Source organism: Trachurus japonicus, chromosome 22, assembly GCF_045865225.1.
Source record: "Trachurus japonicus isolate A0001 chromosome 22, Traja_1.0".
Classification (NCBI taxonomy): Eukaryota; Metazoa; Chordata; class Actinopteri; order Carangiformes; family Carangidae; genus Trachurus; species Trachurus japonicus.
Window position 1 is genome coordinate 18848736 of NC_140928.1, and position 19808 is coordinate 18868543.

Sequence of the window (19808 nt, forward strand, 5' to 3'; positions counted from 1 at the left end):
CTATGTGGACTATTTTCTACTCTGTACAGCAAAGTCTCAGTTAAACTCAGACTGAAACTTACACAACAAAAGACAAAACAGCTGTGTGGGAGGGAAAGGGCTGAGGAGCCTTTTACAAACAGCAGTAAAACATCACAAACATTTAAAAAAAAAGAAAGAGTAAGGGGTATTGAGAGGAAGGTGGGTGGATTAAAAACAACAGACACTTTAGTCCATAATGGTGAACACGAGACTATTGTGCAGATATTTGTTCTACAAATAAATCCCTTTCAGAATTAAAAGCCAGATGAAAGACGAAAATAAAACATGCTTCTCAAGTGTGATATGTAGGGGTGTAAACAAAAAGCAGATGCTCTGAAAGGCACAGAGGACAACAATTAGGCATTCCACTTAAGTCTGAGCTCACATTATATGCAATAAGAGAAGCAGAAAAAAATGGGAATCATAAGAAAAAAGTTTTTAGTTATTTCATGCACACATGTGTATGTGCATTCAACAAGACAAAGTCCTGAATCACATCCTAATAGTGCTGCAGTGGGTTTATAGGCAGTGATAGCTTGCTGCAGCAGCTATTTAAAGGTCCTATGGAGGCAAGTGTGCAGCCATGGATGGTGAGTGGGGGAGGGCAGCCGAAGTGAGCTAGGCCACCATCTGGTCTCATAATCATATGCAGGAAGAACAGCCTAGTTATTGTACCACACTACCCTGCTGACAATGCAGTGAAACAACAGACTTCAGCACCATGCACTTTGAACCTTAACAGCACAGAATCATATTTGCATGAAAGACATGTTTGTGTCACATCAAATATGATTATATATGTTGAAAGCACCACTGGTTTCTGTGTGCTGGTGTAATTAAATGTTTCTATTAACAATCAATATATTAATATACCTTAATTTAAAGAGAACATTGTGATCCACTGTACATAAACACGGCTGCAAACACTGAGGCTGCTGTGTTTGCAACTTGGAGGAGATAACGGTATATAGTGGTGGGCGTGTCCAAAGTTGTGGACTTGTGGGAAATGTAGTTCAAGTTCCAGAGACTGTAACACGGCTGACGGGGCGGCGTGTTATAAGAAACGACTACATTACCCAGAATGCCTTGTTTCGTCGCGCTTGCGCCGTGTATGTTTTCCCGTCCATGTGTAGGCGAATCACGTGTAGGGAGACCGTAGCTCGTCATGTCTCTGCTGTAGCAGAGCTCCGTGCTATATGTTATTATTTGCCTCCAGTTGTCGTTGCACTTTGTTTTGACAGCTGCTTGTTTTTCTTTTTGTCATACTCCATCATTTTTTTTGTACCGAAGAATGAGCGAAAACGATGACATCGAAGTCGACAGCGATGTATGTGGTTTAGTTTCCTATAAGAAGTAGCTAGCCATTTAGTTAGCCAACTTTAACATTCCTGTCAACCTACGCTATCTGACTGAGCTAGCTAACGAGCTAGCTGGGGGTCCTCCTCGCCTAACTACATTTCGAGCAAACAGGCTCAGGAAAGAGTATTTCCATTCAGAGTTTAGTGGGATAGTGTACGTGAAAAGTGGAGCCGGTGAACAGGTCGCGTCGTTGTGTGGCGTTAAAGCTCCTCGACATTGAGTGTTCACATGAAGCAGCTCAGCATAAGACAACACCAACTTGTTTAATACATTGACAGGACTCCTTCAGGTCGTCCATGTTGCTGCAGTTAATAAATGTTAAACGCAGTGTCGACGCTGAAGCTGTGGACACATTAAAATAATGTTGCGACAGTAATAAACAGCCATTAAACTGTTGCTGCAGGCAAGGTCAGCTTAACTGAGAGGTGAACAGCGAGGTGGCTGTTTATACACTGCTGCCCCTGGTCAATTAAAGTCGCTATTTCGGTGTAATGAGGTTTTCTTCTTTTTGTTAAGGATACTTTACTACAATGCAGCTTTTATCTCTTTTTACGGATGGGGGGGGTAATCCCTTCACGTCAGCCTGGCTATATTTAGCAGACTTGTTGGACAGCTAGCAGGTTAAAATGTCATATTCCCTCCATATTTTATTTAATATGCCGTTTTGTGGCTTTAATAACAACCAGGACACTAATCGCTTTCACGCACACATCTTAAATGGCAAAACGGAACTCGGTGTACGTTTAGTACTCGGTGTCCTCCTTCAAACGTAGTGTTGCCAAACACTGCTTTCACATTAGCTCTGCACTGTTGTGCAGTTGCCTGTAACGCCAACAGGACACCAGAGACCAGAGAGGCTGTGCTCATGTTGTTTTTGTTCTGTCGATTATGGACCTGTCAGCTTCGTCTGTTATTCCCTGCAGATCCCTGGATCTCTCTTTTTAAATACGTAGAATAGCTCATGAATATGCTGTAGTGTGTTTAACTGAGCATGCATTTGAAATTATGTCACATCCTTGACCCGATTACATATTTCACAGAGCCGTGGATTTATAAAGCTGCAGCTCTAGCTTTGGATGCAACCATTATGCATCTAATGTTGTGCCTTTTTGATCCTACATGGATGCATACATTAATGCTGCAGGATAATTCATTTTTGTGGTTCCTCTCTCAGCAGAACAGGCTTATTGTTATTTATCTTGATTTGATAATAATTGCCACATTTTTATTAACATCAATGCACCCATATCTTAATTCAACCGTACCAATAGCTGTTATAACATTTACAATTACATTTAATATTTGACCTGGCAAATTGCTCTAATGAGTGTGTGATAACTGCAAGATGATTATTTGCTCCATTCAGCCATGTAAGGCCTCAGGTCTGGAAAGTTCCCAAGTCAGCCAGTGTGAAATTTTCAACCCACACTACACAAATCTGTGTCTGTCTGCAACTGATCATTTAAAGTATGTCTGCAGCTTCATAAGAGAGTTTAACAACTCAGCGCAATGTCTGTTCATTAATTGTGTAATTTCCAGAAACGTTGAGGGATATTATGTTTTTGATCATGGTGACTATTTCCTTGTGTTGCCACGTTGTTGCCTTGTAGTAAGTCAAACTCTGCCATGAGGGAGGCACACATTTTTGTGGGTAGTTATTAAACATGAGATTAAATTCTCTGGCATCACTTGCTTCTGTGCGGTCTTTTTAAAACAGCGTAGAGAGAGGATGGGTTTTATTAAGTTCCCTTGAAGGACAACAACTGGCCAGGGTGTGGAGGCTGTCAGGATTATGCTGGTTCAACCCTTGACCCAAACGAAAGCAAACAACAAATATTCAGTTGAGATCCTGTAAACAGATATTAGATCATCGTAAACCTTATACACACACTCCAGGTTCCTGCTTTATGTTGTCAAGTAAATGAGATTTCCATATGTGGACACAAGCACCCTGAGAAGGACAAGGCCATTACTTATTTGCTATTTAAAGCTGCAACGTTTTCCAGATTACCCGATGTTTTCTTCTCATGAAATAACAACATTTCTTGTAACTTCATGGTTTTGATTTTCTGGGTTTCTGCATAAGTGGCCTGTGTCATGAATTGACTCTGTGTTTCTGTCTCTTCCTTCGCAGGCGGACAAGCGGGCACATCACAATGCGCTGGAGCGCAAACGCAGGGACCACATTAAAGACAGCTTCCACAGTTTACGAGATTCTGTGCCTTCATTACAGGGGGAGAAGGTAAGAGGAAAATAAATATGGTTTCTACTTTTTCTACATTCCACAAGTCTTACTAACAACATTATTTCCCATCAATGTGCCACATCAGTGTATGCCACATATGCCCAAAAGAATTTAACACAGAGTAACCACCTTAAATTCAATCATCCCGTCCTGTCATCCATCCTCTTGTCAGTTAGCTGTTCACATGGGCAGAAAGCCTGAATGAGACACTCCCAAGCTAACCTGTGTGTCTTCAGGAAAGCAAACAGATGCTACAGTCAGCACGAACCGCCAGCCCTTATTTCCTTTTGCTAAGGGGGTTGGTTTTAGTTGTGCACATGCAAAGCACCTGTACAATGCATGAGAACTGCATACTGACCTAAAGACAGTCAGCAAAAACAAGAGAAGGTGCAGGTAACGGCTCTGTTTGTCCAGCACCGACATTTTATCAATTTTGTGCAAAAAAAAAAACAACATTTTTTTTTATGTAAGCTGCTGAATTTCCAAGTCCAAATATTCACTCACTTTATCAGAGATCATTTCAGTTTGTCCCATGTCACCAGGGAATCTGTATTACAGCAGCTCAGACACCTTACGCTCTTTGTACATTTAGCCCATACTGTCATAAGCCAGTAAACCAAAATGCAACCAGTAGTAGCACAAATCATTATGTTGGTGAGATGATGGTTCAACAATTTAGTTGTTTTTCCTCCTCCTTTGTGCCATGGACTGTTCTGCAATATTTCAGTGTGAGCATGTGTTGCTAAGCCCTGGAATAGGTCTTTTTTTTTGGTGCACTTATTTTACAAACAAGTGTTCAGAATCATACCAAAGAAAAATACAAAGGTAATGTGACTACTTTGAATGGAGCAATTTGTGTTGTATTGGTTCAAGGGTGATGTTTTGACTAATTTACATACAGTCTGTTGTCTAGTTTAGTCCAGAGGTTCCCAACTTAGAGATGGGCCTCTCCAATCAGAGTTGTGAGAAAGTTTAAGACGAGACTCTGGTCTAGTGGAACCAATTTTCTTAAACTTGTCATTATGACATTGGGCCCCAAGTAGACACACAGCTTATTATGGGGCCAAAAGCCAAATGTATTTTACCTTTAATGATATTTTGTGTTCAATCTGTCTATTTGTAAAGGTACAACTACAATATGTCTTAAAATGCTTGAGTTAAGTTTTGAGTAGATGTTACCTTATACCACTCAATGAGAATAAAGACTAATGTGTTAAAGTATAAGTATAACATTTTGAGTCTGTACAAATAAACACTGCAACGTTGGCCCATAGCTCTCTGAAATTTCTGCTGACAGAACTCTGTTAAACAGGCTTCCCGAGCACAGATTCTAGACAAAGCCACCGAGTACATCCAGTTCATGAGGCGGAAAAACCACACCCACCAGCAGGACATTGATGACCTAAAGAAGCAAAATGCACTGCTGGAGCAGCAGGGTGAGTGGAGAAATGTTTCTGTCTTTCTGCTTCCTGCTGGAACATGCAACGTGTGACCAGTTGTGGTGTTTTTTCCTCTTGACTTCTTGCAGTTCGAGCACTGGAGAAAGCCAAGGGGAACACTCAGCTCCAGACGAACTACTCTTCTGACAGCAGCTTGTACACAAACCGTAAAGGGAGTGCAGTGTCCGCCTTCGATGGCGGCTCCGACTCCAGCTCTGAATCAGAGCCAGACGAGCCGCCCAACAGAAAGAAGCTGCGTGCGGAGCCCAGCTAGGCTCGGGTCACCCCCGACTCTCCAAACAGACTCTCTTTACCCACCAGCCCTGACTCCTCTTACCTGTCCGCGCTCAGTCCTGCCTTCTTACGCCAGTCCAGGGGATGAGGTGGAGACTGTGTGAGAGAGGTGCTATTATGTATAAAACGCTTCTACCTTTTCTTTTTCCACCTGGCAAGTATCCTGTCACTCCTCTTTGGCCCCCAAAACAACTTTGAAGACCCACAAAGTGAGGCAGCTCTGCAGTTTTGAAGGACTAATCTTTTTCGAACCTCATTATAACCATTCATAATCAAATGTGGAGAAGACAAGGTATGAAGCTTTAGTAAAGCTACAGAAAAAATACCTTTTTTTCTTTTGGTTGTTTTGAACAACCTCTGCAGTCCAGTAGGGGAGTTGTCAATCTTTACAACCTTTGAGAAAATGGTAATTAGGGTAGTTTACCTTTTTAATATTCATACTTTTCCAGAAAAAGAATGTGAAGTTGCTTTTGAAAAAAAAGTGTATGTTATGCAAGATGCAACCCTCCTTCAGTGTAGGTGGCTGAAGTTTTTGTCTTTGAAAATGTTTGTGTAATCAAATGAATCCTTCTATTTATAGTGATGCACCAAATTTGATTTCTTACCCTTATATATTCTTATGTCTGATCTCCCTTATGTTTGGCTTGAGATTTTCCAGAGAACACCGGAGGATGAACAAGTTGACCTGTTGTTTTAAAGGATTTTTCACAGGCTCAACTATTTATTTCCCTCTATTTTTATTATTATTAAATAAAATGTGGGTATAAAATGTCCCTTAATGGATACTGAATGTTACACAATGCAGTTAAAGGGTGATCTTTATTTTTGTTCATGGAAGTCCATGTCAGTGTGTAGTATATAACACTGTATACTCTTAAATGGTGTCAGCTCTGCAAAAGAAAAGCCTTCCCTCGAAATATTTGCCTGTGCTGGGAACGTTAATCTTTCTTTTTCTCTTTCTTGCAGAGGTAAATTAGTGTGTACGTAATCGATATTTGTTTGTTCCATTCCATGGAAATTACAGGTATGTTGTACATACTGCCAATGGATGTCTTGCAAGTTAAGGCATACCTTTATTATGAGACTATAAATAAAACTATTTTATCCTTTTGGGATGTATTTGTGATCCAGTGTGTTTTTACGGTTCCATAGTCTTTTTTTTTTAACACACCGTCACAGGAACACTCACTTTACATCAAGAATAATATTGTGGTGGTCAAAGGTTAAGCTCACTGTGACTGAAGAATTAACACACAAATTATAACACAGTTTAACACAAATGAGGTGATGACATTTTATGGCCAGACAGACTCTTAAAGGTCAACTTTGCTGTGACATCGTAATGTTCTGCAAAAACACAAGTGCTAAGGACGGCAGGGGAACTGCAACTTGACTGATTAGATTTGGTGCAGGTGGTAATTCTAGATTGTTTTTTATTATTATTTATTTATTTTAAATAATGTCATGTGATTGTACTTGTATAAATTAATCTCCAATCCTACTTAATAAAATCCTGTTTGATAAAATTAGAGTAGCCTAGTTAAAGCATTTAGGGGGATAATTTATTAATTATATAAAAGCCATTAAACGTACACGATCACATTGTATTTGAATTGGGGTATTAATGGTATAAATACCTGGCTACTGTCCTACCTGTTGGTGTCTGTTTAAATATTAGCTCAGCAAAATGTGTGTCCTGGCTGACAGTGACACTCCCTCTACAGCTGGTTGCCTCCTCAAGGATGCAGGCTGTGTGCTGCCTTCCGGAGCTGTCGGAAATTGTATTATCTCAGCAATCTTTACGAGCTGAAACGTGAAATAAAACGAGCAGTGTAAGTAGCAGCCAGGATAACACAGACGATAAATGTGATTCGTTTGTGACGTTAGACAGAGTAAATATAAGAAGACCAATCGCCGTTTTTACGTTATTCTAAGATGCCTGAGTTATATCAGCCTCTGAACCATAAAAACAAAGTCAATATTAGAACGTCTCTGCTAAAAATCAAGGAAAAGATGTATATATATTTTTCTTTTTGACGTTGTAAGTTCCTGACTGCGCGACCTCCAAGTTTAGATGTAGGCGTTTCCAAGGGGCCCGTGAAGGCAGCACGCGGCGACACATTGAATGGGAGTACGGAGCCAAAGACTTTGATGGAAGAGTCATGCTCTCTGTTGTGTTGTAGTTTTCAGTCATGGCCAAACAGTACGACGTTTTGTTCAGGCTGCTCATGCTCGGAGACTCGGGGGTCGGGAAGACCTGCATGCTGCGAAGGTTCACAGAAGGTGAATTTGATCCTTCACATATTTCCACCATCGGTAAGCCATCTAACAAGTTTCCTTCTTTCTCATCATCATAGGATCTGCTTCAGTCACAGGTTGAACCGGATAAACATGAGTGAACACATTTTATGATGATGAGTGTAAAGGCTGCGACTGTTTTTAACAGAATAAGACATATTTGCTGCAAGTTTCCCTTTTGCTTTAAGAAGGCCTACTCAGCTGGTAGGATTAGTATTTAATGCCTGAGGTCATAACAGCCAAGAAAGTGACTGAAAAACACGTCAGCACTCAAACTAGATCACTCATGTTGTCCTAAAAGTACTTTTTTAAAAAGAGATTTCATGCTAATTGAAAACATAGAAAGTTGCTTTGTGAAGTGTGACACAAACAGAATGGAAAGTAAGCTCCCTAGGAAAAACAAACAGGCTATTTCTGCCCTCATAGATTACTTTTCCTAATCTTGTATTTATTTCCACAGAAAGTAGGCCTAACTCTGATTAGTACTTAATATGACAGCCGCCTTGTTTCCCCGGGTGTGGTAGACTAATGGATTTGTTGATGAAATGCTGGGGCTGTTTCACACAAAAGAGTAAAGTATATCCACATTAACAACGAAAAAATGGCACCACATGCTTCTGTAGGATGTAGACTGGACTGCTGCTATGCAGAGTGAAGCCTACTTCTTCAGGGTGAAAGTTTTTTTTCATCTTGCATGGTGGCAACTGGCAAGGCTTTGCATGGGATTAAACCCAGATATTTGAGAATGTGCATGGTACATGAAATCCCCCTGGTTTTAGAGCCCCCACATTGGGATTATTGGCAAACTTCAGTCAGTTTTAGTCATCCCCTTCACAAGCACCTGCGCCCCACCATGTCTCACAGGTACAGTGTCTTCCTGGAGGCTGTTAAACCAACAAAGTGCAGGTAATATTGAGGCTGAGCAGTCAGATCTGTTGACTGTACGGCTCATATTACCGAGTATGGTGCGTTTTAATGGTTAATGAGATGTTCTTAAAAAGCTTTGTGTGTCATAAGAATCATAAAGCTGTACTGTAGCCTACTTTAGAAGGGATAGGAGTAGCAAGTAAGACACGCTTTTGTTGTAAAAGGGAAACACCAAAATAATAATTTCTGTATCAGTGTAAACTCAATTTGAGTGTTGTGAAATGTGACTGCAGGGATGACATTACCTGCTGATAAACCCATGTAACTTTAAACACACTGATTAACGGAACCCAGTTAAATATTGATTGCACAATACATGCTGTTTTTTTTTTTTTTTTTTAGATTGACCAGAATCCCCACATTTACCATTTACATTCAAATCAATGAAACATCTCAAATAGAAATTCTGCTTCTGGAGTTATTCAATATTTTATTGTCAGTGGACCAGCAGCTCATCTGACCAACACATTCTTGAGAGTGGAAATTTTAACAGTGCAGTGTATAAAATATAAAGTTGATAGACCTCATGCATAGAATATGAAATATCAGAACAGCAAAATAAAGTTATGTAGTATATTAATTAAAGAATGGTTTAGCAGAGCTTATCAGAGCTAGCCTACATTTAATGTTATTTGTTACATCTAGTTTTCCACAAGGCATCAACAGTGTCTGCTTTGAAAAACTGGAAGTCAAACATTTTATCAGTTTACAATATTTTTTGCAATATTATTCAAGCAAAAATGACAACGGTTAGATTAGATTAGAATTTATTTGCCATTTGCCCTGGTACATCACTGTACTAGGCAAGACCAAGAGTCAAGACCTACAGTATGTGCACACAGTTAAAAATTCAATTACATAAAAAAAAGAAAAGGCACAAGAGACCAGCCCAATCAAACATAAATAGATAATACAAGAGCAAAGGAAAAAAAAAATAGTAGCCTACTAAAAAGTATTGCACACTAATGTCAGTTGTGTGTGGTGTGTGTAGGTGTGAGGTTATGGCCTGATGTAATTCAGTCCATTTAATGTCCTGGGCCACTAATCTGACAGCTGATGGAAAAAAGCTTTTATGGAGGCAAGCCCTCTGACCACTGATGTTCCCCGGCCAGTGGTGTTGTAGCCAGAGAATCCACCCACTGGAACAGAGCATGAGCTGGGGGGTGTCTGTCTCTGAGAAAGCTCTGTCTCAGGGTGTAGATAGTGTCCATGGAGGGGAGACCAGAACCAATCACCGTTGCAGTGATTTCCTCTCGTACCATACTGTAATGGCGCTGGTGAGGATGCTCTCAGCTTGTCTTTTGTGAGCTTGGATGAGGGGCTGTTATCCAAGTCTGGCCTTCTTCTGCACCTTGAAGAAATGCAGCCTCTGCTGAGCTCTTTTCACTGTTGTTGCAGTGTTTTTAGCCCAGCTGAGACTCTCTGAGAATGATGTAAGCCTAGGAACTAATGGCTGTCAGTCCTCTCCACCGCAGTCCCCTGGATGGTGAGTGGCTCCAGAGGGGGAGCTTGTCTCCTGAAATCCAGTACAAGTTCTTTGGTTTTGTCAAAGCTGAGCACAAGATCATTATCCTCCCCACAGACGGTGATTCTATGAACCACGTTTCTGTACGATGACTCATTCCCCGCTCTGATGAGGCCAAGGATGGTTGTGTCGTCTATCTGCATACTTTATGATTATGTTACATGTTACAGGTTCTTCATCCTGAGGTCTCCCTGCTTTTTCTTTGGTTCAGAATGATGATAAAATGAAAATATCTGTGAACTGTTGATCAGATAAATTAAGCAATATGAAGATTTTTAAAAAATCGAAATATACTTTAATGTCACCATAGGAAAATAGGACTCGGCTGCAGCTGCACACCGTTTCCATGATACAAAGAAAAGGCAAAAAGTCAAGACAGGACTAAAAACCTACGGAAATACTACTAAACACATACACATATTCCACATATTGCACAAATTCAGCACCAAACAACAAGTAACGTTGATGATATTGAACAATCCTGTGACATTTTTAAAAGCTTTATTAAGTATGAAGTAATCTTTTAATCGGTTTAACCTACATTTGGGTACTTGAGGGCCTTGTGTTAACAGAAGTGTTTTTTCTATTTTTCACAATACCCTGACATTTCTTTCAGACCACATGATTCATTTAAAAACCAGAAGATAATAAGTTGAACTAATCTTTAAAATAATATCCTGCATACAGACACAGTGTAGTGGAGCATAGTGAGGATGCATAATGTTAAAAATCTGGAATACTAAACATTCTAAGCATCCAACAGTGACTGACATTCTTCAGCTCTGTTGTCCTGTCACCCAGCAAACAGCACAACGCTGTACTTGACACAAGTTGTGCCCCCCCCCCTTGTTGAGAGACAGTGATTTAAAAGTTGACACTATTCACTGACTGTGATACTATTCATTAGAGTAAAATAGTGTCTCTGAGGCAACACTCATTATTAGCTCAAATACACAATACAGCCTGTATAAATCTCTACAAAGCAGGATTTTCCGTCACTATTTTGCCTCGGTTGCTGAAGTGAAACCAGCCTGACCTTGTGTTCTCTGTTTGCAGGAGTCGATTTCAAAATGAAAACACTAGAAATAGATGGAGTCAAGGTTCGAGTACAGATATGGTGGGTGCAATATCTTTTGCATTTGTATTTTCCTGACTAGCTTGTGTGATCCTGCTTTTGTTTATGCGTGTTTGCCTTCTGTGCAGGGACACGGCCGGTCAGGAGCGCTATCAAACCATTACCAAACAGTACTACAGGCGGGCACAGGTGATATACTGTAAACAATCAATAGGAGTCAAGTTGCCTTTATGTGCCACAGTAGTATTGGACCTTTACTCCTTTGCTCTTCCAGGGTATCGTCTTTGTATACGACATCACAAACGAGCCGTCCTTTCAGCACATAGCCAAGTGGGCCAGCGATGTGGATGAAGTAAGGCAATAATCTCTCTCACTTCACTCTCCTGCACCTGTTGCCCTTCACACTGACCCAGTGTTTGTATTGCTGCTTCCTGAAGTGTCAGTGCTCGTTGCACATCCAGTGGCTTACCGTGAGTGACAAGATGATGAAGTCCCTGATCCCCATCCCGCCTGCCTTGTCTTTGTTGTTGTTGTTGTTGTTGTTGTTTTGCAGTACGCCCCAGACAAGGTGCAGAGGATCTTGGTAGGAAACAAGTCTGACGAGGAGCTCAGGAGGCAGGTGACAAGGGAGCAAGGAAGCAAGGTTTGATGGAGCCTTATTTTGTGCTTGTTTTCAGAGTCTAGTCAAAAATTAAATTATATAACGTGCCAGCTAGAGTTTTAGGGGAAATGGAAGTCACATAAAATCCAGATGTAATTGGTATTATTCATCTCTTTTATTATAATGAGAAGGATAAATGACTCAACAGAAAAGGAAACAATGGGAAGAGATCAAGGAAAAATGAGATCAGTGCTGTTCAAATCAAAACCAGAATAAAACCAAAAGACTCATAAGGGAGTTCATTTCTAATCTAAAACAGAAAAGCAATCATAAGAAAACTATCTACACTCATCTAATAACAAAACAAACAAAAACACCATCCATGCTCCTCAAGAGGCAAACACAGTTTCCTCTAGTAATTGTGAACCATGTCATAAACATGGCTAACGATCCTGGGTCAGTCCCCAAACATCACTAGTTTGGGGACTATTCCCCATCACGCCGGCTGGTGCCTAGGGCAGCAACGAAGTCCCTCCACTTCTGTCTGTCTTGGCCATCTTCTCAATGGTTCCCCAGCTCTGGTGGTGCTGTTTGAGTTCCTTCTTTATGGTCCGACACCATGTCATTTTAGGCCTGCCTTTCTTTCTTTTGCCTTCTGGGGTCCAATGTAAAGCAACTCTTGGGATAGCGTTGGTGTCCATCCTGAGGACATGGCCAATCCAGGACCATCTTCGCCTAATGATTATGCTGTATATGTTATCTTATTGGGTAATGTTGAGAAGTTTATTGTTTGAGATGGTCTTGGGCCGGAATATGTAGGATTTTGCGCATGCATGATGTGGGAAATGTGGATAGTTTGTGGATGTCACTTTCTGTGGTCTTCCAGCACTCTGCACCGTACAGTAGAGTCAACAATACACAGCTTTGGTAGATCCTGAGTTTTGTTTTAATTTTGTATTGGCTTGATTTCCAGATTTGCACAAGTTTTATGAAGGTTGTATTCGTTTGTTGATCCGGTTTTTAATTTAATTTAATTTAAACATCACTGGTACATTTGGTAATAAAAAATGAGGAGGTACCAAGGTGTGCTGCTAACCTAATAACAAGTAACCTACTAAATGCAATGGTAGTTGCTCATAATGCTGGTCAGATTCTCAAATGATGATTCCCAAACCCTGTGGTTCATTACTCACTGGAGAAAACTAAATTATAAAAATGTCCTTGTCAGTGTTTCTAAACCGTATCCCACTGAATCTTGCAGTTAGCAGAAACCTATGAGATGGAGTTCTTTGAAACCAGCGCTTCCAACAGCAATAACATTGCTGAGGTAGGTCACATGGTGCATCTCCTAGGAATTTGCTCTGTTACTTCAAGACTTTGTTCAGAAGTTGTGGAGGGAACTCCTCCGCTCCTTTTACATGTCTTGTTTTTCTTCCTCCTTCCTCAAGTCATTCACTCATGTGGCAGAACTGGTGCTGCAGGCTCACAAGAGGGACGTGGACAGCTTGTTGGGATCCCTGGATGATTATCTAGAAAAGGCTGATCTGGAGGAGGAGAAGCAGAGTCAAGATACCGACAACGCTCAGCGGGGTTGTGCTTGTTAGCAGAGAGACATCTGTTCCCATGGTGACTTGACTCAGCTCACGTCTGCCGTCTTCATAGGCACTTTAAACTGCTGGACAGGAGCATGCTTTGCTGGTTTCACTTTTTTAAGTCAGTGAGGTTTACATGGTGGTGAATGTAGTTAGCAGCAGCTACCAGCAGAGGGACAATTTTGCAGCATGATCACTGAACCCTGTAGCCAGTGAAGAGTCTACAGCTCAAGAATGCTCACCCCTTTTTTTATTGCTGCAAACAAAGCCATTTTGCACTAAACATCTGCTCCTCCAGTTCACTTTTATTCCATCTATTGCTTGCTTTGGTCTTTATTTTTCTTTGGATATCCATTTAGCATATTGACAAATTGATATGTGATCTCATGTGAAAAAATAGTTTTAATTGTGAGTATTTATGTTACTAGAGGTAGACAGAGGACGGGGTTGAATTATTCACACAATGAAACTCAAACCAAGCCAACATGGATTAATTTACATGATGGACTTATTTCCTCAAGGGGGACGTCCTTGTGCCATGTTCAGCGATCTGTCTGAACGCATGTTGCATGTTTGCAATGTTCATTTACAGCCCCGAATATATACTAGTTTGTTTTATGAATATAACTGACATTACTCACTGGAAGTTGTGCATTGAAGCATTGTCACTGCTGATTCATTTAATGTTTTCAGGTTCTTCCGAGGTGCCACAGCCGCTATAATTGTAATTTTATGTTTGATACTCAAGAGTGATGGGAAAGAAAATGTAGTATGTGCAATGTTTTGTGGGTAAATAAATTAAAATTTTGTATTTAAATCTAATTTGTCGGGTGTCTGAGACTTGCTGAGTCATTAAATTTGGACTGAGAGTGGAGTTACGTCCACAGAGAGTTCAAACAGAGTCATTCATTTTTCATCACATGCTGTGAAAGATAGGTGATCACATGTTAAATTTTTTAGTGAGAAAACTGATACACGCTATATTGTAAAGACACCATACAAATATGCTGTAACACATGCTAATTTTCTTGTTCAACGCTTAAATTTCAACAGTACGTATAGTCAAATACATGCTAGTAATAATTAGAAATGTTATGAAATACAGTTATAAAAGCACATGATGTTTGGATTCAATGACATGAATACTGATCAAAAGGACAACACACGTATTTGTGTAACTCATTCAAAAAAAGGCTGCAACTTCATGCACCTGTGTGGTTGAACAATCAGTTAGTCTATCAGAGACTTGTAAAGAGTGTTGTGTGTCAGGTGTAGATCAATTTCCTGCAGAGCTATTTGACACCCATGAAAGGTAGCCTTCTGCCCTGAGTGAGTCAGGTGACCAAGCAGTTGGGTGCTGCACACGTTGAGATCCCGTCTGCCTCCAGAGTGGAAGCACAGGAGTCGAGATGACGTTCATCGCCAAGACGTTCTACGACTTGAAGGCCACCACGCTGGAGGGAGACTCAGTGGACTTTAATGTCTACAGGGGACGGGTGGTCCTCATAGAGAATGTGGCCTCGCTCTGAGGCACCACAACCCGGGACTACAGCGAGCTCAACCTGCTTCAAAGCAAGTACCCCCATCGGCTGGTGGTCCTGGGTTTTCCCTGTAACCAGTTTGGATATCAGGTCAGTTCAACAGCATCACTGCACAAGACTGATTAGTGGCTGATTAACTGGTCTTGATACAGAAATAAAAGAAAAGCTGCTCAATGTGCCGATTATGTTTTATTATTCATCTTTAACTGTGCTGTATTGGTTTACCACCTCCCAAAGGCAGAGCTTTCTTTGGACATAAAGTGCAGCACTCTAAATCTAGAGCTTAGTTTGGGTAATCTTTATGTAGTGCTTGCTTTTTCTGTTGCCTTTTATGCATGTTTCAGCATAATTGATCCACCTGAATTTGAAAACGTGTTCAATTTTGGAGGTAGGTTCTTGAGACTTAACTCTCCATGCGTGGCTATAGCTTTGTTTCACTTCTAGCCAGAAACAAACTTTGTGTCCAGGCTGTTGCTGTGCAGTACATTTAACATCTATACTAAATGCCATTCTTGTCATCCTGAAAGTGAATATCTATGTTTTGCAGGAGAACTGCTCCAATGGTGAGATCCTGAATTCACTGCAGCATGTGCGTCCAGGCGGTGGCTTTCAGCCAAACTTCACCATCTTTGAGAAGTGTACTGTCAACGGAACAAACACACATCCAGTCTTCTCCTATCTGAAAGACAAACTCCCCTATCCTGATGATGACCCAAACTCCCTCATGCAGGACCCCAAGTTTCTGGTTTGGAGTCCCATCTGCAGGACGGATGTGTCCTGGAACTTTGAGAAATTCCTCATTGGGCCAGAGGGAGAGCCCTTTAAAAGATACAGCAAAAAGTTCCCCACCATTGACATCGAGCCTGACATTCAAAGACTCTTGAGATTAACTAAGACCTAAGAATAGCCTCCATCCCTTAATGACTTCTCATCCATTAAAGTCATAGCTGATATTCTGTCCTCCATACTTTTAAGCCTTAATAAATGAGGGTAGTACTCTGAAACGTTAAGGGAATATTACCTGAGGTCTCATAAGTGCTTAACAGTAGTGGATGATTAAATTCAATATATTTTTCAAACTTTGTAGAAACGTATTGTTATTGAAACAGAGTGGTGTTAATGGTAGTAACATGTTTAACAAATGTGGGTGGACTTATAGAAAAAAATGAGTAGCTATGCCCTCTTGCATGTGCTTTTTTTTTTGTCTTGTGCTGGTTTGGCCAGCAGATGGTGCTATCGATTTGATCATGTAAACAGACAACTTTTCTTGTACTTCCATGAATTAACATTCACCACACATACACTCACAAAATGTTTGCACCGGAATAAAACATTAAAAAGACATTTCTCTCTCACTGGTGTAGTGGGTGTTTTTTTTCTTTCTTTTTCGACGCTATGCAAACTTAAAGGCACCTGACATAAAGATGTGTACCTCTGAAGCAGGTTGACAAAATATGTTATCATGTCTGAAAGCATAGTAATGAGGCTTGAAATACACTAGGGAGGATCTGCAGTAATTATGCATGTTGGCACTACACACTTACTGTCTTTAAGATAACTCACAGGCCATTCCCCTGCATTATGCATCACCCAGCCTGCTGATTCATTCTGCTGAGATCTCCTTTCTACACTAATTCACTAAATCTACAATTCTTAGTAGGATCTGCTGACACCAGTACCTTGTACATGAGAATGCTTTAGTACCACAGTGACACCTGAAGATGAGTCCTAAATCATGCATTTAGGAGAATATCGACCTTGTTGCTGTGAAATGAGCTCATATCCAGCTTTAGTTCTCTGTGCACTCTATGCATTGTTTGCAAGATCTGCAGATTAGCTGTGGATTTTCTGCACATCCGCTCACATCAGCCGATGATGTCAGAGCCACAGGCTACAGAGGCCAGACACTGCCCTAATGTATTTGGCAGATAGCTTCCAGTACATTGGTGACAGCAGTGAAACTCAGTCACCTGATACAGGATGGGTTTTCATTCCACTGACAGTGGCTGTGGTGGTTGTAGCCCGGCTCTTTATCTTTGCATATCAAATTTAAATGTTTGTGGTGTCATGAGACATGAGGACATTTGATTAATATGCTTCCCACAGGCCAGCTGGCCGGGGCTTGACTGCCAGGCTCCTGATACTGCCTATTCAAGGAGCAAATATTGGAGGATGAATTTCAGGGGGCTCTCCTCCACCCTCTCTGCACTGCTCCCCCATACACATGCATACAGCTTGCAGAAAAACACCCCCAAAGATTGTTTATGTTTGAGATGAGCCACTCTATTCAAGACTGGGAAATAGTTGACAAATTATAGCCTATAACAAACAACTACACATTACTCAACTTTGGCTGTGGATGCTTTCTGTTCTTTTCTTTGTTTGTTTGTTTTTCCCCAGCTTGCAGCAGTGGGCCAGGGGTTGTTAGTTTTTCACTAAGTAAGTGCTTTGTGTGTGGATATGTTGTGAGGCAAGAGAGCAATTTCAGGCATCATAAAGCAGACATGCCCACTAAACTGTTTAAACGTAACCAAACATAAGCATGGATAAAGATAAAAGGGCATGAAACAGGACAGGCATAGCCTATGTTTGTTGGTCAAAGTTCGCAGTAGAGAGCAACTCATCATACTTGCGAGCTAGCGTTCAATCAATGTTTTTCCCAAACAGAGTGAGAGCTCTTCGTTTCCCCCTCGTCTCTAGTCTACCCACTACAGGTGAGCACTGTTGCCACGGTAACGTTTGCTTTCCCCCCCATGACGCCTTCTCGCGAGACTCCGGGGCAGTGAGAGAGGGGAGGCTGCCTGAATGATCTCATCCCTCCAGCAGCTGCATAGCGCAGCAAGGCGAACCCGCAACTTTCTATCAAACTTCCAAGTTGCCTCTCAGGAGGAGACATACACACACACACACACACACACACACCGGGGCATTTTCGGTTTGGAGCGAGGCGAGCACGTCTCCCGTTAAGGTAAGGAAGACGGGCATGCAGTGTGTGTCACGGACTTGTAGGACCTTTTAACGAGTTGAAACGAAAAAAAAAAAGGCAAAGGAGGAAAACCCCGCTCCGTGTTGTGTGACATCCTACAGCTCGAGGCAGCAGGAGGAAGGGTGAGCCGCCAGCGGAGTGCTAGTCATGTGCGGGGTGTTGTTCGTGGTACAAGGTGCCTACACACAACATCTGTCGACTGTGAGGACAAAGCACATCTTTGTGTTGTGTGAAGGTGCAGTGTGGAGCCAGTGCGCAGTCAGTGCCAGTGTTTTTTTCCCCCTAAACTAATAGAGCTGGTGGGTGAGAAGCGTCTGTACCCGACTATCACCAGGGCTGTCAAAATAAATGTATCCGCTGCGTCGTTGTAGCCTATGTCAAGGGCATTGCTCCCACAGACGACTCACAGGTGGCACCGTGCATGCTACATCACTACATGTATGGCATCTATAGAAGTCTTCCTCGTATAACCCACAGATGAGTGTTTTTCAGCCGGGTATACCCCGTGTTGTTGCCACACGAGGAGGAATTTGAGACACCAAGTGATTTCCTTGTGCCACATCTGCTTGACTTGAGCTCTGGTTTATTTACAGTCTGTCTGGATCAACATCTGTTTGAACAGATTACACCAAGCTGGTCGCATGGTGATATGATATATGTAATTCTGTAGCTACTATCATCAGGGTGCCAGTGGCCGTGGTCCCCAGTAGCATGTTCAATGAGCTGGCATTGTGAACAGATAATACCCATTCAGATCCTCCCGTTTGGTGCTTTATTTCTGCTTAATGTGCAGAGTCAGACTATACATAAATACCTCCCTTATTGTCTAATGCGTTGTGGGGAAAGAGCATAGGGAAAGAGAGAGGGTACAGATCATTACAGTGGTGGCAGCAGGAGAGAATAGGAAATATCTAATAATAACGCAGGGCTACAAAGCAAACAGAGGGTTGTTTGAATAGTTACAAACAGTCCACATTGCCAGCCATGCAAAGTTCAAAGACATGTACTGTATCTTGTAAATAGCAGCTGTAACAAACCAGTCACAAGTATGCAGGTAGGAAATTAAAAAATACTGGCTCCCCACTAACTGAATCACAGTGCAGGCTTCAGTAGCACTGCTTGGCATGAGTCAGGTGAAAAAAGGAAGCTTTGGAGTTTAGCTTTGGGCAAGGATCAAGGATTTTTTAGCATTCTTGATAGGCTTAGCTGACCTGTGGTGGGCATGACTGATCATACAGGTCCACTTCCATGTTTAATAGCGAGTCTAATCTCAGCTTTGTCCCATTTGCTTGGTCTAAAACGTAGCTAATATTCACACTAGTCCGCTTCTTGCTTTATCTGGTGGAGTTTGTTATAGAGAATTAATGTAACGCAAATGTAGAAGGAAGGTCTGTATCACTATTGGGGGAAAGTATTCCCATTCCAGTTGAATCTGTCACAACAGAGCAACGAGGCCGTGTTTTATTTTGTTTACAGAAATACCATTCAAGGTTGAGATAAGACAAACCTGCATGGGCCTGAAAACAGCTCATTTAGGGAAACTGCAACCAGGAGCCACAGCAGTATGAGACCTATATGAGAAGCATCAGGTTGACAAGATCTGTCCAAAGATTTTTTTTTCTTTCTTTCATTTCTCTTGGCCTTTCTTATCAAAGTGCATCAACAAGCAAAGTCCAAACATGTCTGTTTGTTTGAGGAAAAAGTCTGCTGCTTCTCACATTTCTTATTGGCATAAATACCCCTCCCCTTGTTGTGTTACTGAAGGACAGTGTTTCTATTTTCACTTTTTGCATCATATTTCCCACATAACAATAACAATTGTTGTGTGTGCTTCATTTGTAGTAATGTCTTCTAACTACCCACACATTCACACAGGGACTCTTCCTGTTGCTAAGTTGAACTTAT

At 41.4% G+C, this 19808-nt stretch overlaps 4 protein-coding genes across 5 annotated transcripts in view; all 4 read left to right on the forward strand.

Moving 5' to 3' along the window:
* The first annotated feature begins 1156 nt into the window (after positions 1-1156).
* Positions 1157-6477, forward strand: LOC146963910 (protein max-like). 2 transcript variants are annotated; one of them, XM_085768019.1, is made up of 4 exons: positions 1157-1348; positions 3515-3622; positions 4923-5061; positions 5154-6477. In XM_085768019.1, exons 1-4 carry the CDS (start codon positions 1313-1315, stop codon positions 5336-5338), a joined length of 468 nt encoding a protein of 155 aa, XP_085624145.1. In that variant the 5' UTR covers positions 1157-1312; the 3' UTR covers positions 5339-6477. The 2 variants fall into 2 exon arrangements, with proteins under 2 accessions (XP_085624145.1, XP_085624146.1); XM_085768020.1 differs by having other exon boundaries at positions 4938-5061.
* A 962-nt stretch (positions 6478-7439) lies between these two features.
* On the forward strand, positions 7440-14356 carry LOC146963911 (ras-related protein Rab-15-like). The gene is made up of 7 exons (XM_085768021.1): positions 7440-7674; positions 11165-11225; positions 11312-11372; positions 11458-11535; positions 11737-11826; positions 13046-13111; positions 13233-14356. The coding sequence occupies exons 1-7, from the start codon at positions 7551-7553 to the stop codon at positions 13386-13388; spliced, it is 636 nt and encodes a 211-aa protein (XP_085624147.1). The 5' UTR covers positions 7440-7550; the 3' UTR covers positions 13389-14356.
* Positions 14357-14667: 311 nt separating this feature from the next.
* Positions 14668-16261, forward strand: gpx2 (glutathione peroxidase 2). Its single transcript, XM_085766626.1, has 2 exons — positions 14668-15007; positions 15465-16261. The coding sequence occupies exons 1-2, from the start codon at positions 14786-14788 to the stop codon at positions 15816-15818; spliced, it is 576 nt and encodes a 191-aa protein (XP_085622752.1). The 5' UTR covers positions 14668-14785; the 3' UTR covers positions 15819-16261.
* Positions 16262-17683: 1422 nt separating this feature from the next.
* Positions 17684-19808, forward strand: part of LOC146963913 (signal-induced proliferation-associated 1-like protein 1) — a 36373-nt gene continuing 34248 nt past the window's right edge. Inside the window, exon 1 of the mRNA XM_085768542.1 lies at positions 17684-17885. The gene's annotated coding sequence lies outside the window, so the exon portion shown is untranslated. The remainder of the gene's footprint in view (positions 17886-19808) is intronic.